The sequence below is a fragment of the Meleagris gallopavo genome, chromosome 4, assembly GCF_000146605.3.
Source record: "Meleagris gallopavo isolate NT-WF06-2002-E0010 breed Aviagen turkey brand Nicholas breeding stock chromosome 4, Turkey_5.1, whole genome shotgun sequence".
Taxonomy (NCBI): Eukaryota; Metazoa; Chordata; class Aves; order Galliformes; family Phasianidae; genus Meleagris; species Meleagris gallopavo.
The window spans coordinates 14,293,713-14,317,873 of NC_015014.2; the positions used below are offsets into that span (position 1 = coordinate 14,293,713).

The 24,161-nt window shown below is 38.7% G+C and overlaps 1 protein-coding gene across 3 annotated transcripts in view; it reads left to right on the top strand.

Moving 5' to 3' along the window:
- Positions 1 to 24,161, top strand: part of WRN (WRN RecQ like helicase) — a 41,449-nt gene that overhangs the window by 12,935 nt on the left and 4,353 nt on the right. Inside the window, exons 9-32 of one of the 3 annotated variants that reach the window (XM_010709604.3) lie at positions 69 to 486; positions 955 to 1,035; positions 1,405 to 1,549; positions 2,336 to 2,411; positions 3,429 to 3,496; positions 3,887 to 3,995; positions 4,829 to 4,897; positions 5,415 to 5,497; positions 6,284 to 6,390; positions 7,116 to 7,303; positions 8,452 to 8,629; positions 9,253 to 9,434; positions 10,101 to 10,202; positions 10,501 to 10,593; positions 11,900 to 12,041; positions 15,164 to 15,334; positions 15,411 to 15,505; positions 16,796 to 16,868; positions 17,041 to 17,114; positions 18,639 to 18,717; positions 18,998 to 19,110; positions 19,999 to 20,113; positions 21,225 to 21,350; positions 22,989 to 23,151. In XM_010709604.3, coding sequence (XP_010707906.1) covers positions 69 to 486; positions 955 to 1,035; positions 1,405 to 1,549; positions 2,336 to 2,411; positions 3,429 to 3,496; positions 3,887 to 3,995; positions 4,829 to 4,897; positions 5,415 to 5,497; positions 6,284 to 6,390; positions 7,116 to 7,303; positions 8,452 to 8,629; positions 9,253 to 9,434; positions 10,101 to 10,202; positions 10,501 to 10,593; positions 11,900 to 12,041; positions 15,164 to 15,334; positions 15,411 to 15,505; positions 16,796 to 16,868; positions 17,041 to 17,114; positions 18,639 to 18,717; positions 18,998 to 19,110; positions 19,999 to 20,113; positions 21,225 to 21,350; positions 22,989 to 23,151 — 3,050 coding nt within the window. Of the gene's footprint in view, positions 1 to 68; positions 487 to 954; positions 1,036 to 1,404; positions 1,550 to 2,335; positions 2,412 to 3,428; positions 3,497 to 3,886; positions 3,996 to 4,828; positions 4,898 to 5,414; positions 5,498 to 6,283; positions 6,391 to 7,115; positions 7,304 to 8,451; positions 8,630 to 9,252; positions 9,435 to 10,100; positions 10,203 to 10,500; positions 10,594 to 11,899; positions 12,042 to 15,163; positions 15,335 to 15,410; positions 15,506 to 16,792; positions 16,869 to 17,040; positions 17,115 to 18,638; positions 18,718 to 18,997; positions 19,111 to 19,998; positions 20,114 to 21,224; positions 21,351 to 22,988; positions 23,152 to 24,161 lie in introns of all 3 variants that reach the window. The other 2 variants (XM_010709603.3, XM_010709606.3) reach the window with 2 other exon arrangements.

Genomic DNA, 24,161 nt, shown 5'->3' on the forward strand with positions numbered 1-24,161 from the left:
TTTGTAGCTGGGATGTATGTAACAACCGTCTTTACTGTTTTGGTTCAGCTTCTTGTTTTACACTCCAGGTCTGCAGAAATACTAGCTGACATATCAGAGAATGTAAAAGCCCTAGGAAGTACACTCTTTGCTGGTTCAAGTTCTCCTTCTGTACTGGAGAGGAGCTGTGGTGCAACTCCAACCAAACCTGAAGCAAAGTCAATGAATGTTGAAGCACAAAAAGCTGAAATGCCTGAATTTGATAAAAAACTTGAAGGTGACTTCAACATCTGTTCTGATGCTACACTTGCTGGCCTCTGGGAGGGAGAAATTGATCAAGGTGAAGCAGAGGGAGGAAACGCTGTTGTTGAAGATGGGGCTACAGCAGCTGGCTGTAAGGATGCAGCAGACAGAGATGACTTCATGTCATTAGACTATAATGAGCAAGAACTACAGATATTGGAGCGTCAGGCTGCAGAAGAAGTTGTGAACAAAGCTGTACCTGAGGTAATGACAAAGTCCCTCATTAGTCATGGATGCTCACCAGAGGAGCTGATCTTATCCGTACTTTCCCATAAGACTTAAAAATAAATAAATAATAAATAAATAAATATATTAAAAAAAAAATGGTGAGAGCAATTTAGGATGGGCTAGAGTAAGGGCTCAGACTCTGTAAAATATTTCTGTAGGTGATCAAGCACTGAGTTGCTCTTCAGTTATGTAGCTGGGAGGACCACTGAGTACAGAAGCTGATATATTCATTTAGTCCATGAATTGATATTTTGATTAGCTTTCCTCTTGTGGTTACTAATGAATTGTGATGTGAAGTTTCTGCAGTATGGGAACAAATTCTGCATTTAAACATCTCAACCTTGTTTTCTTTTTTTTTTTCCACTGAGATGTAATTGCATACAGATTGTAGTAAAAGGTGGGTAGAAATAGAAATATGTTTGTACATATGTATTTTCTTCTTAGGAGGAATGCCCAACAGACAATGAACAAAATACCTCCTGTATCATTGAAAGTGATGAAGAACTGGAAATGGAGATGCTTAAAGTGAGTGCCTTAGGGGTTTGGCTTATCCACTTTTTGTTTTTTCCACAGTGATGATGCTCTCAGGTCACAGTGGAACATAGCATCATTGAGTGGAGGAAATTAAAAAAAAAAAATAAAAAATAAATAGGCATTGCTTACAAAAGGTGGATGAAGATTAAGTGTGGGGATACAACTAAATAAGAGGCAGGATAGAAAGGTCTGTAGATAGAAAAGTTTAGTTTACTGCCAGGAAGGGACCAGGCCTTTTAGATGGATGCAGTGCTTCATGTCCATTTTCTATGCTGTAGTCATGTGCCCCTATGTCTTGCTACCTCATGTATGCATAATGTCTACCCTTTCATATCTTCAATTAACTTGTTCTGAATTCAGTCTTTAGAAGATGTGGACAATTCTAAAGAAGTTTTAACTGAAATGGAGTCCAGCAAAGCCAGGAAAACTCCAGACACAGAATTGAATGTTGCACCAGATGGAGATGAAGATGAAGTCATTGAAGAGGAGGAGGAGGAATGTTGGGGTATGTTTTAAACTATAGTGCAGAATGGAGGGGGGAGGAAGGGGGAAAGGTGTTCTCTATAGATTTGGTTGTGTAAACACACTGATATTTTGTGCTTAGTTTCTTAAAGCAGAGAGTAAAAGCTGATGTGGATTTTGAAAGGAGTGATTGAGGATGTTTTAAGATGAGAACTTAAAGGTGTCCTTGGTGAAACACAGTTGACTCTTGCCGTGATCAGTAGACTCTTCATCTCTTTAAACAGTTATTCAGCCAATGATTACAGGGAACGTGTGTTTGCTCAGCAGACGAAACCTAGGTGGAAGTGTAATGCATTTCACTGCTGAGTAATAGCTATAGATTTAAATGGAATCTTGAGTGTTTTTCTTCGTCAGGATTCTCCCCTATGACATTTTCAGACCATGACTTTAGCATGGTTAGCCAATTGCAGTGTCAGGTGTTAAATAACATGACTTCCATAAGGTCTTAAAAGGGATGAATGGTAGAACATCCCTATTATCACTTCTGAGCATGTTCCAGATAATGTAGTTATGCAGAGCCCATTGCTTTATTATCTCATTAACAAAGCCGTATTCTTTCTTCATGAAGAGTCTCTGAAGTGTGTGTTTGTTCCTCTGTTAATCATTTGTTTTGGCCTATAAGTATTTTCAGAACTTGATGTATCTCTTTCTACTGGGATTGTCCAAAGCTGAGGCTTAAGCATCACTAACCACAAGCAGAATGTCAAGACAAAGCTTCAGCTGTTTAAAATTTAGTTGCATACAAGGCCTTTTCTGTCTCCCCCTAAAGATCCATTGCTGTCAGTACCTAGTGAAATCCACATCTCTTGTTTGAAGATGTATTTTGGGCATTCTTCTTTTAAACCGTAAGTATGCTTTCAATTCACTTTCTTTCCTTTGTTCAGCTTTTTAAAATCTATTTACTACTTTGAGAACCACTAACAAACTTGGATCTGTGCAAAATCCCTAGGAAAGGCAGCCTTTGCTACAGTGAAATAGCATAATAAAGCTCATTTACTACAATACTGTATTTTCATAGTAGAGGATAAATTTCTTGCTTTTTCTGATGGCAAGCCTTCTGCAAGTGAATGTTTCTGTACCTGGTCTAGCTCAGATATTTCGAAGAGAAAACACTGTAAACTTGCACAAATGTATTCTTTGTATGGTGATAAACTTCCTTAATCTGGTTATCCTTTTGATATGTGGCTCTAATTAAATACAGTCTCCTATTTGTCTCTAGAACATCTAATGGGGCATAACTTCAGTGTAGCGTGTGCTCATAGATTACAGCGTTGCTGGAATTGAGTTCCTGATATCAATGGGAATGGAGTGAAATCATCCTGAATGACTTGTTTTAGAACACATGTTGCACAGAACATATTGAAAGAGCAATGCTTGGGGCTTGAAAGATGAAGAAGCACGAAACAAACAAACAAACAAAAAAAACAACAAACCACAACTGTTTGGAAAACTGCTAGAAATTACAAAGGGGAGAAATTTTGTTTTCGTTCACTGCACTTTATGTGTACCTGTGAGACCATTAAAAAATCAAAACTATTTGGCAACACTGAAGTCCTGTTTAGAATCATTTTATGAAAGATTATTGTAGTTTCATGAGTATTTGTGGATCACTTACTGACATATGGGAGACATTATTTCACAGTCATCTTTAAGTGATTACATCAAGTATTGCTTACTTTAGTCCTGTTAAGAGATTGCCACTGATCCTACGCTGGTAGGACTAACTGCAGTAAACATGGAGTGAGTGGTTGCAGCATCCAAAGAGAGAACTGTCAGGCAGCCAAAGGGTTTCTTCAGCACAATTTGCGTATTATACATGTGGTGGCAAAAATAAAATATATTCTTCTTCCTTTAATTCAAAGGGTTCAGTGGAAAGTGATACGTTCTGTTTTAGAAGACAAAAGAGACAATCTTGTTGTCATGGCAACTGGTAAGTTATTTTTACGTCTTAAAAGGTGGCAAGAAATCTTTCTCTTTTAGGGGAGATTAGGGCTTTGAAACTTGAAGACTGTCCACATGGCCCTTAGGAGCAGAGTGCTCAGGAATCACTTTTCCTGTTGGAGGGTGCTAATCGTGGCCTGTTATGCTTGCTGCTTGTATTTCTGTCCAGTTCTTTCTCCACTGGCCTTCGAGGGAGTGACATTGAGTGGGTGCTAGCAGTATTTATCCTGTATTTTTGTCTGCTAATGTGGCGCACATCAACTTCCTTTTTAGGGTTTACTAAGGTGTTAGTACAGAAGCGTAAGACAACTCTGCCATAAAGTATAACTATATGTTGTTTCACTTCTACCTTTGTGTTTTGTTTTTTTTTTTTTCTAAGGATATGGGAAAAGTTTGTGCTACCAGTTTCCTCCTGTTTACACTGGAAGTACAGGAATAGTCATCTGTCCTCTTATCTCCTTGATGGAGGACCAAGTTCTGCAGCTGACGTAAGTAACGCAATATTATCAGGCTGATGTTGTGTTTCTTGTGGAAACCCATGGATTCAACTTGTGGCATTTCATAGTGTTTAAGGCTGCAGCTTTGTACAGAGAGCTGTTTGTGTGTAAGCTGTGAAATATACGTTTCTTCAGAAACATGTGCAAACTATAAATTGTCTGAGATCACTGGATTTCCCAGCTATGGAAACTTTAAGCTGAATTTGCAAGGGATCTGTGCTGGTGGGTGGCTCCTGAGGGTGCATCCTTCTCAATTCTTTCTGTATTCAGAGGCTCTATTTATGTAGAACAAATAGCTGAACAAACTTGCTGTATTGTTTAAGCCTGTGAGAACTATGTCAAAGCTTCATAGGGCTTCTTTTAAGTCTAATTACTAATGTCTGAGCAGATGGAAGATGAAAGCCATTCAGATCACGGTTATAGCACAGATGTTTAAGATGGACAGTGAAATAGGTCTCCTAATATCTGGCATCTTCACTTGTTAAAACGTCTGACGTGGCATAGTAGTAGGGAATTTGACTCGGGTGAAAGAGAAATTTTCTTAATCTGATTTCTTATTGCACTAATGAAGTATGTATCTGTGGGAGACAACTAGAGGGGAGTGGATGAGCATGTGACTGTCAGGAATAGTGACTGACTTCAACTGTTTTTTAAAAAGGCTTTTTCCGTGGAGATCCTTGGAAGAAAGTAGTCTTCAACCCCGCAGTTGGAATTCACTTTACCAAATGCTGACAGTAGGCTAGAAAAAAAAAAGAAAACCCAAAAACCTGAGGTGGAAGTATTTATGAGTAAATCAATACATAATTGTGCTTTTTTTACTGCAGAATGTCAGGGATTTCATCTTGCTTGCTTGGTTCGGCTCAGTCGAAAGACATCAAAGAGAGCGTTAAAGCGTAAGTCTTGTCTAAACATCTTGGGGTTGCCATTCTTGATGTATTTGAGGGATGGAATGTGTCACCTGATCTGTCACAACAAAGTCTTGGTCCTGGCTCAGATCGAGAATCAGGCAGTCTGTCAAGAGTGTTTGCATTTACCCACTATGCATTTGGGAGGCATATAGCCACTTTCTTGTGCCCTCTGCTTTTTCGGAGATGAAGCTTGCTGACTCAGCTTTATGCTTTGATTTATATAGGAATAGCAGGTTTTAAAACGGTATTTGTCAGTCATTACAACTGCTCCTTCCGGTTCTAAGGGCTGCAGTACATCTGTGTTTATTCTCATGTCATGTCAGACAGTCTACTGCCTTGCTTTCCTTCTGATCTGGAATGCCTTACTCTGCCTTCATTGCCTTCGTTTTACTGCTCATCCAGATGGCTGTCCTTGCTCTCATTAACATCTTCTAACAGTCATGGTTTCATTTTGTTTCTTTGAATTCTTCTCCTTTTACACTGTATTTTCTTGATGTTGTAGGGGTCTATACAGAGTCATATACATGACACCAGAGTTCTGTTCAGGGAATTTAGAGCTACTTCAGGATATCGATCGAACTATTGGTAAGTTGGGAATAAGGTTGATGATGAGGTGGCAGACAACTTCATTTCATATTTAACTTGTTTTAATGCTCTGACAATGTTAAACTTGTTTTTCACCTTGAGCTTGGAGCTAGGGTAGTGGCTGCCGATACATAGTGTCAGGAGACCCCGTTGTTAATCAAAAAAAGATGATTATATGCATATAGAGTCTTTAGCATGATCTTGGTATGGGAATGTTTGCTAAGTTCCTGAGAACAGAGAGGTTAAAACATTGTTTAAATTGCAGGAAATAAGAAATACATGACTAAATAATTTCATTTTTGAAGTATTTTAATCCATCAGACTTTCTCAGAATGTGACCATAAACTTGTTTTGAAACACTGTATTGCATCTTGTTAAATAGTTTTGTTTTTTGTTTTGAACTAGTGACATCTGTAAACAACATGTTTGACAAGTAGTAAGAAGGTTTGGAAAGACAAGAGAAAGACTGTAACTGTTAATTATAGTTAAGATTTCAGCCTTCTGTAGAGATGTACTTGGAGACTTGAAGCTTGGAGAAGGAATCAGAGGTGGTAGTAGCGGAAATCTATTAGAGCTCTTTGACTTTATTTGTGAAAATGTCTATAAAAATGGGCTTGGTGAGTTGTTACAGCAGAAGATGTCCTAGAAGCAGAACTTAAAGCAGATTACTGGTACCTTCTAAGGAAAGCTTGAGATTGAACAGAATGTGGTGTTTGTATTTTGTAACTTGCCACGTTGGTTTGCTTTGTAAGTGCTGTGTCCATGCTGTGGTTTTGTCTCCACCAGGTATTGCTCTCATAGCTATTGATGAAGCTCATTGCATTTCTGAGTGGGGCCATGACTTCAGAAATTCCTTTAGAAAGCTAAACTCGTTAAAGAAGGCTCTACCTTCGGTGAGGTTTTAATATGTGCTTGATTTCCAAATTAAGAGGATACTATTTCATTGCAGACGATAGCTTTAAGTTTCATCTTTTGATGATGTCTTTTGGGTGTACTTACCTTACCGTGCTATTTTGCAGTCCCGATCAATGAATGAGTTTTGTGGGCTTTTTGTTTTTAACTTTTACTCCCCTAATTGTTTAAATGGAGAGCTTTCAGAATCTGGGCTATCAGGAATGTCTGAAAAAGAGTAATTCTGTTGGATCTCTGTGTGCTGAAAAATGTTGTTCCTAAATACTTGGTTTAATACTGAAGCATTTTGTTTATGAAGCTGGCCAAGCAGCTTGCAAGGAAAATCAGTTATAACTTCGAAACTTTCCTGAATCATTTACTGCCAAGCTCCAAAATTTAGACCTGAACTTGAGATTTTATTCTTGAAAATGTACTATGTTATCTGAATTTAGCCATCTGCATCAGACACCTGCTGCAGCCTCACTGAAGATGCTACTAAAGGAGACATGAATTAAGAAGAAAACCATGTGTTTCAGGTGTTCTGTCTCTGTCTGTGCTCCTTAATATTGTAGACTGAAGCTCTAGGAGGCAAAATATTTGTTTTTCAAATAGCTGTGGTGATCTAGTGAACGTAAACAGATAAGTGTCTGTTGACATGCTGATCAGTTTTGACTCATCTTAAATCATTGAGAGCTGTCTGACTTTTTCTGCTTTTTTTTTTTTTCAGGTTCCCATTGTTGCATTAACAGCAACTGCAAGTCCCTCAATTAGAGAAGACATAGTGAATTGTCTGAACCTAAAGAATCCTCAGATCACATGTACTAGCTTTGACAGACCTAATCTGTACTTAGAAGTTGGACGACAGAGTGGAAATATTCTTAGGGATTTGAAACAGTTCCTTAGTAGGAAAGGAAGGTAAGGATTTAGGCCGTTTAGATATACTGCAGATATACTTGAGTACTTAACAGGTTATCAGAAACTGGTAGCAGTCTTAAACTGATCTGGTGGGGTGGAGCTTGGGCTCTCACCCCAGCCTGCACCCGATATCATGTTAGTCATTCATCATATCTGCACCCCTGCCCTCCATCTTCTCCCATTATAGGAAAAAAAAAAAAGTTTGAGGTATCTCACAGTTTGCTTGCAACTGAAGGATCTTCAGGTTCATTTGGTGCTTGGAGAAGCTTGCAGCGTTGTAACAGTTTGAATGACACTGATGAATTGGCTGGTGAATTCCTTGCTAAACATTGTTGTACGTAATAAGTGAGTTGGTTATGAATCTGAAATCAGATTTCTTTGAGAAGGCTAATTGAGCATAGCACGCCCACCAATGTACCCATGAGTGTGGGTTTCCTGCCCCTTTCCTCTCCTTGTCACTAGCTACAATGTTTGCCTCTACAGCAGTATAAATACATTTCACTAATTTGTATGTTGTTACATATATACATATATTGACCTTTTAAAAATGGCAGCTGTAAATGCACATTTCCTGATGACCTTCAGAAAATGGGAGGCTTTATGCTGTTAATCCAGCACAGAACAAAACCATCTGCTTTTTGTAAAAGGCACTAAAGATCACCAAGTAACTTTCAAGTCTATTTTTACAAAGAGTAAACAATTTGTATGTAAGTACCCAATTTTTGTAGAAGGAGAAAAACACCTCTTTCTTGCTTAGCAAGAGCTCATTGTCAAATTCTTCACTTGAGACTGTGAAGTCTAAAGATCAGTCTCAACTGCTGAAAGCTGTGTGCTGTGTATAATCTGGGAGCACAAATTTCCTTCTGTTTGATACAGCAGCTTCACGAGAAGGTGCTAACCTGTTTTTAATCTGTGATACCTCTAACATATGTGAGGTGATGGCATTTCATGCGAACTGGTATTATCTCTGCATAACAATATATAAAATAAGGGAGCTACAGAATTCATATCTGTTTATATCTGAGAATCTCCAAGATGGTGAACTGCTGCAAAAAGTTGCATTTCCTTTTCAATTAGGGCAAGGCAGAGTCTTTGCCAAATGGTGGCATCTTCTGTTCTGCATCTTTATGCACTGTTATTACTTTTAGCAGTTCTACGTATGAGTTTGAAGGCCCCACTATTGTCTACTGCCCTTCAAGAAAGGCCACTGAACAAGTTCTGTTTGAACTGAATAAACTTGGTGTGACTTGTGGTGCATACCATGCTGGCATGGGAATTCAAAAAAGGAGAGATACCCATCACCAGTTCATGCGGGATGAAATTCAGGTACTTGGGAAACAAAGTTTGTGTATTCTTATATAACTGTAGTTATAACTGTAGAGTTTCTGGTAGAGGAAAGAATTTGGAAATATCAGCATGTTTTGAAATTACTCTGTACATCTCCTGTTCTGGGAAAGAAATTTGTTATCTCTGTTGACAGTAATATGTTTCCTGGTTTATGTTTCAAATTCCCTTAGTAAATCTCTTAACGTGTATAGCACGTGAAGAAACTGGTAGCTAGAATAATGGCTTCCCAACTTCAGTGAGCTACTTTTTTCCTATTGCAGCTGAGCAGGCACAGAGTTATCTCAAGGTTTATGCTGTTCTTTTTCAGGGCAGGTTTATCATCCTTGGTTTGAGAATAACTATCTGAAAACACTCTTAACATTTGCCATGCCATAGCATCACTCTCACAACTATAATCCTGTGCTCATGTTATGACCAAAATCTGGCTCCTTATTAACAGTGAAGTAGAATTCAAGTGTGAGTTTGAAGCTGTTGTACTTTAATGTGAATTTTTGAGTCTGTGGCAAAAAAATGTCACCGACAGCATGAGCATTAATAGAAACAGGAATGTACGTTCTTGTTGATCATTTCAAAACATATAGTGTGTGGCTTCTGTTTTGTAGTGTGTTGTGGCTACAGTGGCATTTGGAATGGGTATCAATAAAGCAGATATCCGGATGGTTATTCATTATGGTGCCCCTAAGGAAATGGAATCCTATTATCAAGAAATTGGAAGAGCTGGTCGTGATGGGCTTCCTGCTTCTTGTCACGTCTTGTGGACTGCAGCAGACTTGGTTTTAAACAGGTAAATGACTGAAGACTGCTGCTTTGACACAGATAGCTAACACGTCTAAAGAAAGGAGGATGGGTGGTTTGGCTGGTAATCATCATGTCTTTGTCAGCATGGTTCCGAGAACTTTTATGCATACTCAGTGCTGGGTACTAGGTACATGGCTTTTATTCTACAAGATAGTAGACAATGCAGTAACATTAATGAGTGTGTCTTGGTTCTACTTATGCTTCCTGAAAACGTTTTGCAAGGCAGACAATGATGAGACCTGGTTACTTGGCCTGTAAATCATCAGACCTCTGTATAAGATCCATTAGCACCCTTAAGGAGTGCTGGTGCTGTAGAGCTGCCTTCTTTTCTCTTCCTCTCTCTGTATCTCCTGCTCTCTTTCATGTGCTCTTTCTTGCTCAGGTTTGAACATTGTGCAGATGGTAGCTCAGGTTTGGCTCGTGCAGCAGCTCAGAGCATGGGCAAAGTGAATTCTCCATAAACCCATAACAGTACTCCCATGCTGTGTTTTTGTTGTTGTTGTTGTTGTTGGTTTTTTTAATGTTTCCTGTGACTATTATAAAGAGTATTTCGTTAGACAACAGGTGGATGTCAGGCATATTTCGCTGTTGGTGCGGCGCAGAAGAATAGCGGTCAATATTAAGGTTCTTCTTTTTTTCTTTTGACTGGGAGGCGTCTTCTAAATGAGATACACAATGAAAAGTTCAGATCGTACAAACTGAAGATGTTAGAAAAAATGGAGAAGTACCTTTCCTCAAACAGCTGCAGAAGAAAGTGAGTACTGCAAACCGCATGTTATTGCATGTAACTTAAGTTAGCATTAATAAGAGTTGTTGTGACTGTCACAAATGTAGCTTGTAAACATAAGGATTCTTCAGTATCAAGAAATATAACCTTCAGCATATCTATATGAATGTTTCAGGTGTTCCTTATTTACTTCTCTTTAGTGGAATCAGGGCCAAAATTGTCTCCGCAGTGAATTAATTATGCTGATTTCAATTCTGTTTTCTGCAATGAATTTAATGAGTAAGTTTTTGTTCTTTTATTTAATTCCCTGCATTCCCTTGGGTAGAATCATCCTGTCTCATTTTGAAGATAAACAACTCCGAAAGGTCTCCTCTGGCATTATGGGCACAGAAGAGTGCTGTGATAATTGCAGGTGCAGGTAAGTGTTCTCCCCTTAAAGGCTGGTACAAGAGGATGTGTTCTCTCAGGCTGACTTAAGAGGCAAGCTATCTGAAATAATTGACTTTTTATGCATTTGCTTTTGCAGATGTTGAGCCTGAAGCTTATCTTTGTTTGAACAGCTGTCCCTAACTTGCTATTCAATAATTCAAAAAGCCATGAGGCAGGTTATAAGCAATAAGTTCTGTGTGGGAAAACCTGTAAACAAAGCATGGCCTCAGTTCCCAAAATGGTTTAGAGCAACTTCCTCAGACCATGCAAATACAATCACTTTATGAGTCCTGTTGGGTAATTAATCCCAGAAGAAACTTCTTGAAAGTGGGATCCATGTGTCTCAGGTTGAATTGCCTTAATGTAATAGAGCTGCTTTCTTGTTATGGTGTGTGCTGACATATGTTCTTTCCAGCATGTGTAATAATTTCTGAAGCGCTGAAGGGAAGCCAGGGGATCAGTAGCCCTGCAGATTTGAGTAGAAACACTTTCCTCTATCTCTTGTGTACATACATACACAGTTTGCTGAAGCTGTAGTAAGTGATCCATTGTTTTTGCTGGTAGCATAACACTTTGTGATCAGAGACGAGTTATGACAGTGTGTTGCTCTCAACAAAAAATATACCAGCATGGTTACATTTCCTATATACTCAAGGAATAAGGAAACTGTCTGGACCCTATTCAAACTAACCAAGAAGAGAACTTATTGGAGCGATCTTAGCTTCAATTTTTTTGCAGTTACAGTGGTGTGCCCCAGTTAAGGCCCACATGGTGAATTTGTACTGCAGAACTCAAATTGTTTGAAATGGAGAACACTGTCCTCTTTTTTGAAAGTGTGTTTTTTTGGATAGGTTTTTCTACTCAGTAGAAAAGGAAATGGGGTAGTTCTTTCCTTCTGTTGTTTTGGCTTTGTGTTTAATGGGAAGAAAGAAGCAACCTCTTGGCTATTATATGCAGCTAAAACAAACAAACAAAAGCAAGTTTTATACCAAAGACTGTCCATATATTCAAATACTAAAACCAGAAGATGGGTGAGCTGACATTCTGTCATAGCAAGTATCATGAAGAACTGTTTAGTGTTTGGCTGTGCAGCTGTCTTAATCACACATGACATTGATCTTGCTTGGTCTCATACTTTCAGTTCTAGTTCTTTACACCTATATAAGCAATTAATGATGCCTTTAAATGTAACTCAAGATGTGTATTTTATTCGGTTACTACTTAGTAGACAGTGCTTGACAAAGAGGAGGCTTGGTTTGTTTCTGCTTAAGTTTAGTTTTCTTTCTGCCTTTCAGAACCTCTTGTTTGGCTACCTCCAGTGATTCAGAAGGTGGTTTACAGGACTTTGGAAAGCAAGCATATCAGCTGCTTTCTGCAGTAAGCGCCCTGGAAGAGAAGTTTGGAACTAGAGTTCCCATTTTGTTTCTCCGAGGTTCTGTAAGTGATATTAAAAATTGTTTGCCCTCTGAGAGAAGAGGGATCATTATGATGTCCTGCCCTCTTTATTGATAGACAATACATTCATACGCGTGTGTATTTTAGTACCTTTTTCTTAGAGAGCTATGTAACTGGAGAGTTAGGATAGATTTCCTGAAGCTCTTCAGCAGCACTTCTCATGCAACAAACTAGATTGTTGCCTTTAAATGCAATGTCAGTAAATAGAGTGAATCTCCTAAGCATGCTGTACTTAACCTTCATATAGGTACAACAAAGGAACGGCTACTGCCATTGAGCTGCTCTTCTCTTAGCTCTGCTTTTCTAGAAGGTGCAATACTCAGCCTGTTACATGGGCCAGTATCTCAGCTTAGACATGTGTTACCTGTGCATGTTTTGTGGGTTACTTTGTTATCAACAGTTGTATATTAATCCAAGTACTGACAGAGGTTCTGAAGCTCTTTCTGAAAATCTTGAGCTCTTACATTCTCTATGGCAAGTCTGTGTTTGCAGAGGCAATTAAGTGATTTCTCAGTGAAAACTCATTATTTCCATTGTCCTGAAAGGAATAGCCTTTCTAGAACTTAGAACAGACAGATCTCTGCTTGGTAGTGCATTGACTTGAAGAAACAAGATGATGACTTGTGTTCTGGCTTTGTAATGCTGTCTGACTTGGAGTGCTGAGACAGGAAGTAGCATATTATGATGAGTGTAAATGATTTATGCCTATCTTCACATGCAGTGCATTTGGAATACTGAGGAGAAATGCACCAGAGAGAAAACACAAGAGTAAGAACAAAACCACTTCAAATGTTTGCAGTCTGGAAAAAAAAAAAACAAAAACAAAAACAAAAAACACAACACTTGCAGTACTTGATAACACTTAGTGAATGATGTCATGCTTTCTTTGCATTTAGTAAGAAATCTGCGAATTATCACACAAGTGTCATTATAGATCTTTAAGTAGTTTGAATAATTTATTTGCTAGGCATTATTGAGAGAATTGTTAATCATGCCAAGCTTGCACTCTAATATGGAATAAATTGTTACTGCTTATGAGAACACTTTACTCTGGGCTAACATAACCTTTAAAAAATGTGGGTTTTTTGCTTTTTGCTTCAATTTCTCCTTCTCTAGAACAAATGTGTGAAATAATCCACCGGTATCACTGCAAGTTATACATGCTGTTTCTATCTGAAGATGAGTGATAAATTGCTTCAAAAATTTATGTAGGTGCTGAAAAACTGATGCTTTTTAAGAACTTCATGGTATCTTTTTACAACAGTCAAGTCCAGGTGGCCTCCAACAGACTTCAGATAGACCATGGGAGGGACCATGTTTCACTTCATATTTGAAAGCTGAGTCAGGCCATAAATGTGAACAAGGTCCTCTGGGAAACCCATAGTTAGAGCTGCATTGACAGAAATAATACACTAACTCTGCTAAACCAAGAAGAAGAGGATGTTTACAACTGAGCTCCTTTTATCAGCCAACATATGAATTTATAACTATGTTAGCAATGTTTTTTTTTTTTGTTAATAATAGACTTAGTGATTGGTTGCCAATGGCTGAACAATTAAAATTGTAGTTTTGGCATAGGACTGACTGTCAGAAGCCAAAATGACGTGACGTTGCTCATCCTGAACATGGCTGAAAAGTTTACTGTGTTGCATTTGATTCCTTTTATAGAGATATCCATAGTTGAACTTGCTCTCAGAGTTAAACCCATATTCTGAAAATGTGCAGCTACTGGAGTAAATAATGTAACTGCAGAACTGAGAGGAATGTTGCTATGCTTTCAAATAATTCATTTTAAGAGTTGAATGAGGGCTGTCTAGACATGAGATTGTAAAACTTGGTTTTTACTGCCTCCTGGAGAGGTGACTGACTTCAATTCAGAGTCAGGACTCGGTGCCAAAGTGCCATTGTGCTGCAAGCTGTGTCCCCCTTCCATGTGGCTGCCATTCCCTGGGTGCTGACAGCTGAACCAAGACCCTCTTCCTGCTGCTTCTCATGAGCTGAGCAGGACTTCCTTGTCCATCTCTTCCTTGTGAGCCCTGAGGACGTGATGGAGCTCAGCAGGCCTCCCTGTGCTGACCATGTTGAGAAATAGCATTTTATAGCTGAGAATTTGCTTTGTGAAAGTGTTGTAGTGTTCTTTGTTGCAGTTTCTATAGAAATAAATAGGTGGCATTACTTTTGGAGCAGCCTGTGTATATACTAGAGCACGTGTTCTGCATATGTATATGCATGTTTTTGTAATTAAAAACAAGGCATATTTGACCATGTGGCTCTCTCTGTGGTAGGGATGGTCAGCACATGGGCAAATGACAGTCTGAGGCACGTCTTCCTGCCGCTTTCTTATACCAGTGGTAAACTGAAACTTATTTCCTTCTAAGATGCTTTTACCTTTTATCACTTGGGCCCCTCTTCGTTCCTTGTTTCAGAAATGCTCTGAACTTTTCAGGTTCGTGAGAAGTTTCTCGTTGTATGGAAGGGGCTTGAAGCTCTCTGCAGTCCCTTTGGGCCTTGAGATTAGGGGATCAGAGAGGACCTAGATGTGGGTTTGTTTTTTTTTTGCTTCTAGTCTCAACGATTGATAAGAGATGGTGATACCAACAACCATTCCAAACAAAAAGAAATGTTGAAATGACTGCGCAAACATTGTAACAGGCAGCTGAATTAGAGGAGGAGCAGTAGAGCATGCATTTGCAGTCAGCTTGTAGTTGTTTTTGCACCCTTGTCCTGTCCTGTAACTTACTCCATGTGCAGAGACAGTTTTACAGTTTTGTCATATCAGTGTAGTTTGTCTTTTGAAGTCATAATGTTTTCAAAGCACAAAAATGGATTACATTAGCAAAGGTGAAATCACTCCTCAAGTGACATTCAGCAAGGTGATAAGCATGGTTTATGCTCATCATTGAGTTGTATTAAATGTGGTTGTTGTGATTACTGTGTAAACGTGAATGAAAATTTTTTTGGCTTGTGACTTTGCAGAGAAGTTCTTCTAAGAAGTTTATGTTCTTGGGGACATGTTCCTCATATCTCATGATATTCTTACAGGATATATTGAGAACTTCCTTCCAGACGGGCTGGAGAAAACTGACGGATTCTCTCAATTTCAGAATTCTCAGCGTCTGCCAGACAGATACCGGAAACACCCTCTGTATGGTAGTGGAAAAGACTGGACAGAGAACTGGTGGAAATCGCTCAGCCAGCAGCTGATAATGGAAGGATTCCTCAGAGAAGTCTCTGGGCGTAGCAAGTTTGCAACAACGTGCGGGCTCACCCAGAAGGTACTTCTTGGTGTGAGTCTACCCATCAAAGGCTTCTGACTAATCTATAGCAAGCCATATTGTCTTTTCCTTACAGGGGAGAAATTGGCTTTTGAAAGCTGAATCTGCCTCAAATCCAAGTCTTCTGTTACAGTCCAGTGAAGACTTAAACCTACAGAGAACTCCTAGAAGGTAATTATAGCGTACGCTTCCTCTTAAGCACTCTATTTTTATCATCTAGGTTATCAGCCCCTGAGGACTAGTTCTGGAAGTGACAGATTGGACAAGAGATTGCTGCAGTGGACTTAGCAGCCAAGGCTTTCCCTTTGGTACTAGTATAGTACTGGGGGGGGAAAAAAAAAAGAAAAAAAAATTGGAAGATCTGCTGAAGGCAGGAAATATTGGAGGAAGGTTTACTTTTTTTTTTGCTGTTGAGTTACATAATTGAATTGGTCTTTAACTAGAGCAGCTAAGACTTTGTTTTCCCGGTTTTGCACTTGACCTATATTTTCATAAAATTTAGCTTTTCTGCTTCACATTCTCAGTCCATGTGTTACATGACTGTGTTGCAAAAAGAATTGATTCAGCACAAACGTGTGAAGTTTGTCTGTGTAGTTACTTCTGTGAAATCTTAACTTTTTCAACTCTTAGTAAGTAAATCTGCAAAAGTGTTAAGGCTTTCTTTTTTTAAGTGGTGGTCAGCTGGTTTGCCACCAGAGTAAATTACTTCAAGGAAATGGCAGGTGAAGTTTTGCTTTTATGTTCTACTTCCAGCTGTACTTCATAAACAGTGTTCTGTTTGTCTTCACAAACATGAGCTCAGGCCAACTCTTTTTGAAGTGAAAGATGAAGAACTGGAGGCTTTGCTATAGTAATAAGTGGAGTTGGAACAGAGTACTTCAGTGCTGGACACCTTCTCAGATGTCTCAATTGTAATTAGTTATTTTTCAGCAGTGTAAATTCAAACTGCCAGTTTTCTTTTGCCTTCCCTTTTTTCTGTTGTGACTTTTTTAGCTGCTGTCTTCATGTCTTCTAGAAGAAAAAATACCTTGTTTGTTTCTAAATAGGAAGTGGCAGAAATTGCACTCAGTGCAGACTGGGAAGTTGTTACTTGTTTTCTCTAGATTAAGAATCTTAAAAATCATTTATTCTTATAAAGACAATTTAGTCACAAAACTTTGATTTCACATTTAAAAAAATCCCTGTTTTTTTCTGTATGACAAAATTTTGTTACTTTTTAGCATTATTATATTTTCATCAAACTTTGGGGTCCTCAGTGTTCTCTGTTTAAAATAAATAAATAAATAAAAGTGTATTTAATAACTTAAAAATAAAATAAAATTGTTATTTGCCCAAAGTAGCCTTATACAAAGTTCTACTCAGTTTGCTTAGTAAGGTATACAGTGACCTGGCCATTTAAAAAAAAATTAACAAATAATCCAGTCAATTCAAGTAAAAAGGAATCCTGTTTCATTACAGCAGCAGAACTTCACCTGTGGTCTCAATGCAGCGCTCCCCAGACATGAAAGGAACCAAGCAGTCACCAGTTAAGCAGGTCTGTATGTGTACAACTACTCTTGCGTTCTTTGGCCCTTCCTTGTTTGTATTAAAAGTCTTGCAAGTTTGTCATGGTGTCACAAATGTATGTTTTCCTGCTTACGGCAGCATCTCTGGAAAATACTGTACAATTAGCATTCATTTGTCTCATTCTTCTTTTTTTTTTATAGATGTCTTTATATGAAATGTTTGCATATGAGAGAAAAGCTGGAACTCTTCCAAAAAGCAATACCGTGGTTAACAGGTGCGCTCTTCTAAGCATTATTAGTACAGATGTTGTTGGTAATGCAGTCCTTCAAACCAATATTACATCGTGAAGTGACCGTAAAAATGTTTGATTGTAAGTAATTAGTGTTTAAAGAAAATAAAGTAAAAAAAGATGATTTTAAACTTGTAGAGCAAGTTTTACTAACTGTAAAAGTGCAAACTTTATAACTGGCTTCAAATCCAGTAGGAAAAAAAAAATAAGAAAACTTTGATAAAAATGGAGTAACTGCAGCTTTATATTGGGTACTTTTAATGTGGCCATTCTTTTTTTTTTTTCTCCAGTCAATGGTTTCTATGTCATGGCTGACACTGGAATGGATTTTAAATTGTGATTTAAATAAGGAATTAAGAATAATAGTTTTCAGTGAAATATAATTAAGCCAAAAAGTTGGCAAGCTGTGACTGCATCTCAAAGATGGCAAAACTGAATGTATGTCCCTTGCAGTGATTATAAGTGAGCATGTAAGTTTAGGTTTCTGCCTTTTTGCGCTAATCTGGAGAAGACTGAGACAAGCCTGGGTTTCTTGAGGTCAAAAGAAATAAAACAAGCTTGTGCAAAGGGCAGAAAAAGTAATTTGTTCTCTCTGACTATGTGTAGCTTCAGGTTTAAACCTATCTTGCATTTGTGATAAATTCCATTCTTCTTTCCAACAAGCATTCTGATGCTTGCAGAAGACAGGAAAACCAGAAGTCATGTAAGCTGGAAAATTGCCACTGTAGCTGTATGGAGAAGAGCCATTTTAGGGACAGCTGCAGTCTAAAACAAGTTATTTTGCACTTTGCTCAGCAAAACAAGTAGAAGATACTTATTCTAGTTTGTCTGCCTGTGGTTATTGCTGTATAATGATGGCAGCCTAATTAGAGGTAAAATTTCCTAAGCACGTGAGCCTGTAGGCTGGCTGCTGTTATGTTCTTTCTATGCAGACATGCCTAGAGGTAGCATCAGCTAACTGCTTACAGCACAGCAGCTGTGCCTTTGTCACTGATGCTTTTAAAGAGATTAGCTCTTTTGGGCAAAAATCCATGTTACTGGCTATTACTGGCTACGGGTAGAAATGCAAGATGTCCCTTTTGGATGCTGCCAGAATAACATGAATGGACAAGTGCTTCTAAGAGTACACTTTCTAACAGTACAACCATCCAGATGCAGGTAGTGATATGGGTGGTTTGTTCACAAAATGGCAGTGTTTATCTGAGGTTTTTTTTATAGCAAGAGGCTATTTTTAAGTTATAGGACCACTCACAGAGGAGTTTTCATGAATTCGGCTATGTGATATTACTAATTCTGCTCCAACCAGCTCAAGTCCTGTATCAGTGCTGCTACTAGCTTGAGATGCTGGCCACAATCTGACTACACTGTTAAATAGCAGGCAAAAAAAACCCTCAAAATACAAGAAAAAAAGCAAAACAAGTAGAGCTGCTGCTCACTTGAGTGTTATACAAAGTTTGTGAATAAATTGATCAGATACAAGTGCTGACTTACATACGTAACTTTCATCAGTCCCACAGAGTGCTCACCAGTGAAATCTCCTTTGAGGTCCCGAGTATCTGTTGTTTCATCCCAAGAAAATAAACTAGAGGTAAGTCTTGGGAAGAGAGGATATCTGTGAACTGCAGTCAACCTTAGAGCACAGTTGTACTGTATTGGAGCAGCTGTCTCGGGCAGCTCTTTGACATTACAAAGATGTTACGAGTAGGAGTCCTGAAAGAGAATTTAAATGTTAAGTTCTTAAAGGGTTGCAGGGTTTTTTGTGTATTAGTGGAAAGATTAGAGAAGCTATAATTTTTCAGCTCATATTTGAATCATTTCTACATGCTTGATTTAAAGCTTCTTTATGAGAATTTGGCTGTTCTTCACAGACTGCTCTCTATGGCAAGTTGCTGACTGCTAGACAGAAGGTAGCTAATGAGAAGGTAATTCCTCCTGCTGTCTTGGCAACCAATAAGATCCTGGTGGAGATGGCCCGAACGAGGTAAAGCCAGCATACATACATACTAGAAAAACTCAGGAAAAAAAAATCACAAGCCAAGTCATGTTTTCTTTCTGTTTTTGTTGGGTAGCATGTCTCATTTGTAAAGGAGTAGCATTTTTCCTGATCAATTTAATTTGTCTAGAACCCTTGTAGAGTACTTTCTAATGTAAGTTAGAAAGCTGTATATATCAGACTTGTGTCTTCATTCTAGTGTTGTTTGTTTTTTAAATAAAATGCCAGCTTTGCATGCATCTCTGTAACCAAACTTCCTGTCAGCTTGACGGTCAAGGAGGAAAAAGTGCGTGTTATCCAATTTTTCCCTTTCCAACTTCTCTTCAGTGTGTTCTACTTATTTTACTATGCCCATACGATAACTCTTGATACAGGTCAGGAACTGTCTCTTACATGGATAGGTGTGTAGCACAGAAGAATAATAAAAATTTAGTGTTGCTCTCAACTACTGAGGAAAAAAAAAAATTCTTTCATTGTAAGAGAGGGTATCACAGGGTAGATCAGTATTTAATGCATCTGAAGAGCCTTTCTGAGCTCTGTGCAGCATTAGATAAGAGGAGTATTTGGAATGTGTAAGTTCTTTCACGGAATATCTCTAGACTTACATGCTTTCAGGAGGGAATAGCAAATGAATAATAAATGCAGTTAACACACACTGAAGTATTAAGTAGTGTATTTGAAATGTTTGCTGTAATCAAGCTTCAAGATACCGAAGTGCAGGCAGAGAATTTAATACCAGAGATGATAGTACATGAATAAAATTTTCAAGCAGTGACTGATAAGTCTGTAGTCCAAGTGCGTATCATTGAGACACTTCAGGATTCAAAGCATCAGTACAGGATATATCCATGCCTTTCATTATTTATCCTGGACCAGGCCTACAACTGTTGAAAATGTGAAGAGAATTGATGGTGTATCTGAAGCCAAATCGACAATGTTGGGCCTTCTCCTGGCTGAGATTAAGGATTTCTGCCAAGCAAATGGTTTGCAGGTATGGTTTACTTTTTAAGTGTCTTCTAGCATGCAGGAGCCCTAAGGATCATAATTTTTTTTTTGTAGCTGTTGGATTCCTCCTTCAGTGTTTATCCTTAACACAGTTTTCCCATCCAGGCAGGGCAACCTTGCTTATGTATAGGCCATTCAAATCCAAATGTGCTCCATAGTAATGACATCAGGACCTGGCTGATGTTACGGATTGGTGTCGTTAGGCATACTTATAAAGACCACCTGTCTAACCAGATTGATGGTACCATATTATTAATAGCTTGAAACTAGTTAATTGTGATAGGGGCTTGGAGACAAATGGTATAGGAAATGGCCCCCACCAGGTTATTGCTTCAGTAGATTTTGATGGAAGGACTCATCTTTGTTTCTGTAAGCTTTTATTCAGCAGATTAGTACAAGTCCAATGTCTGACTTTGATCAACACTGTTGATAAACTTTTGAGATTTCCTATTAAGTAGCTCCTCATCAGTCTTGCCCTCATAATAGTAAGAGATACTACCAGAGAGGGACTGTGGAGCATAGGATTGGAGGTGATGTGCAGCAGTTTAAGAGGCTGAATTCCCATGTAAATCTGTGGATACTGGGATTAGAATGTCTAGAAAGCAAGTAGAGCAGTAATACTACTTCCCTCATGATTGAGGTAATTCCTCACTGCATTAAACATCAAGTCATATTTCTCTTTAAGAGAAAGCTCATGTACCTAGGTATGGGGATAGAAACCATTCCTGTTTTTCAAGAAATGTTTGTTAAGCTGAAGTTGAAAATACACGGAGGAATTTCCAGTACAAAAACAACAGATGGAATACCATAGTTTGTTCTGATGGCATAATTTTACATGTGTAATGAACACTAAGTTTTGTGCTGACATGCTGTTCTTTGGCTTTTTCCTCTCGAGTTCATTGGGGCAGTCTCATACTTGTTTTATTAAGATGGAAATATATGAGTACACATCCTGATTCTCTTTGCTTTTTTTGTGGTCAAAAACAGTCTGCATGGTGATGAATGACTCCATTTCTGTTACTACTTTGGATAATGGGAGGTTGATTCATTAGTTGTTACTGAGATATAATCCTTTTACTCCTCTTTCTCTCACTCAGACGGACATATTTCCCAAACCTGAATCTACAGATAAGAAAGAGACATCTCCTTGGAAGAACACTAAAGCTCTATCTCCCTCAGAGCATGTCACCTATGTCCTGTTCCAAGAGAAAAATCTCTCCCTGGTAAGCTCCTCCTTATGGTGGTCTCTTCCTCTTTGAAAACTAACAGTGGTGATATTTTACCTAAATATGTAGGGGATTTGCACATGTGTTCCCTTAAGTCCTCTGCCAGTGTTGGGAGGGGTAGCTATAAAACACCAAAGTGGTATCTTTTGGCAGGACATGGGGCATAATTTCTGCCATTATTTTATTGGCACGTTTTAGTAGTTTTGGGCAATGTGCTTTTCTGCTATGGGTTTTAGTTCTATCTAGCACTGTATCTTTGTCTTCACACAGTAAGGGCATTTAGAAAAATTTCCTGACCAGGAAGCCTGTGGTGAAAATACACAAAGCATGGGGCTCTATCCAGTCATGTCCTTAAGGCTGATAAACATCACTAACTGTTGCATCTTTAGATAGCAAATCCCTGTTCCTCTGCCTGTGCCATGTCCGTGTGTTAGACTGTAATGATGCAAAGTGAAGGTCACACAGAGATTCAGTGCAAAACAGTAAGACTATGTGTCAGTGTGGCTTTCTCATTCAGCCCTTCTAAAGGTTTCTAAAGTGTTTCTTGATGTGAAGAAAAGCTAAGGTCAAGTTGCACCTAAGTTGTTCGAGTGCTATGGGGCCTGTGGCTAAACCGATATCCTACCATGTGCCCTGTAAAGATGAGCACCATGAGTCACTTGATGTAGTGTCCTTTACTGCTTTTTAATTCTGCAGTAGAAAATTGTAGTAGTTTTGAATTTTATTTTGTCCTTTTCAAGAGTATGGATAATACCTGTCTATAATTACCTAGGTAATTGCTAGCTTAAAGTGCACGCAAGGGCTAATTAACAAGAAGCAATTGTATAGTTATTGGATGGGTAAATTGGTACTCTGCTTCCATTAATCCTCAATTTTATACACGGTTTGTGTATTATCCCTGGAGAAATCATTAAAAACATGACACCTGGTCTTTGAAGGCAGAGAAGTAACCAGTTTGAAATCTCTCCTTGAAAAATGAAAGTTTAGATGGGGTAAGTTTCAGATCTTTCTCTTCAGTGCAAGTATTTCCAGATAATTTATTGAACAAACTTGAAATGGGAATTTGTTTAGGTACTGTTAAGCATGTTCTTCTCTGGCACTGTTAATCGTGTGGACAACTAGCAGGTCAAGTGCATCACAGCTACTTAGCAGGAAACATCTGAGACTTTGTCAAGGAAGTACCTCACGAAACAGGAGCTGTGTTGATGCTCAACTATGAGACAAAAAGCATCCATTTCTTTTGTAGTATAATTTGCTGGGATTCAGCTTCTGTTGAGGGTGGAAAGTGGACAGTGTTTAGTTGTGGCATAGGAACGTGTGCTATAAAGCAGGCTGAAGGTGGTCACACAGCACCATTCCTGACAAGAGTCTGTTTTTGTCTGAAGTAGTCTAAGGTCTCATTGTGCTTGTGCTAAGAAAAGTATTAATCTTGAGAGAAATATGCTCTTTGTGAGCTGGAAAATAAATTTGAGAAATATTAGAAGAAATGAAGTGTTCGTGAGTTGGAGAGTTGTTGCACAGCTAGCTATATGCTGGTATTCCTGGTTGATTTTTGGGGTACAGGAACTTGCCAGGCTTTCAGTTGTAGCAGAAGTGTCTGAAATACCTTAATTTTCTCTTCCTTTATTTTCCTAGAGGACTATCAGTGAGACCAGATCTCTTCCTCTTACTGAGGTTGGCACTCACTTGTTCCAAGCGGTGAAAGCTGGCTATCCTGTCAATCTGGAGCGAGCAGGTTTGACTCCTGAAGTTCAACAGATCATTTCTGATATTATCCGTAATCCTCCTATTGACTCAGGTGAGCATCACAGCCCGTCTGAAGCTTCTCATGGTAGTGACGTGCTAATGAAGGGAATGAAAATGATCACAGCTCTGCTACTGCTTTAGGTTGCACCTATCATTTTTTGAAGATTTGTGGCTATAGCAAGGCAGAGTACTGCAAAGACAGTTGTTGCTTGCCTTTCAAGTTGGTTTCAGAATGGGGCAATCAGGCTTGATTAAAGATCAAAAGAAGGTAGCGCTCCACAGGTCCTTCCATTTGACTGTATTGTGCTGGAAAAGATCCAGGCACCATTCTTAAAAGTGTATTTATTTACTGAGTTGAAAGGCAAGCTAAGAAATCGGTCTGGCAGAATCTTTCCATATGTACTGGCTCATGGACAATATGCTGAAGCAGAGCTGTAAAATTTCTGCAGTGAAGCTCGTCTGCAAATTGCATGTTTATGAGGAGGAAGCAGGACAGTGCAGGAAATATAGCTCTTCATCTTAACCCCGTTACCTGGTACCATGGGCTAGTTCAGAAGCTGGAAGCAACCACATATAGATTTGTGGCTCTGCACATGAGGCACTGAAAGTTCAGTCTCATCCTTGGAGTTGAACTACTTAAGTTTGCAGAATTCTTCTCACTTGCCACTTGCAGTTCTCCTGTCCCATGGCAGATTGATGTGTCCTTTTCGCAGTAGTTACAGGCCCAACCGGACTCTCTCAGCTTTACTTTCTTAAACATACTGCTGTGCAAGTTCTCTTTCCAGCACAGCAGAAGATGAGAGGCTATTCAACCTATGTATATAACCTTCATCTCAAGAGAAAATGGTTGACAGGAGAGGCTGGTTAGAGTTAGGGTGATTATGATGTATGATGTGAGATGATGTGTTTATGTGAATGAGTTGGGAACTGATCCCATGAACTCGTGATGTAGCTTCTTATGGAACTTCTAGACTTTGCTTGCCTTAATTCATCCTTTCCTGAGAAACAACTGATGTATTTTACAATATAAGAAAATAGTCAATGTGAGGCAGGGCAGTTAAA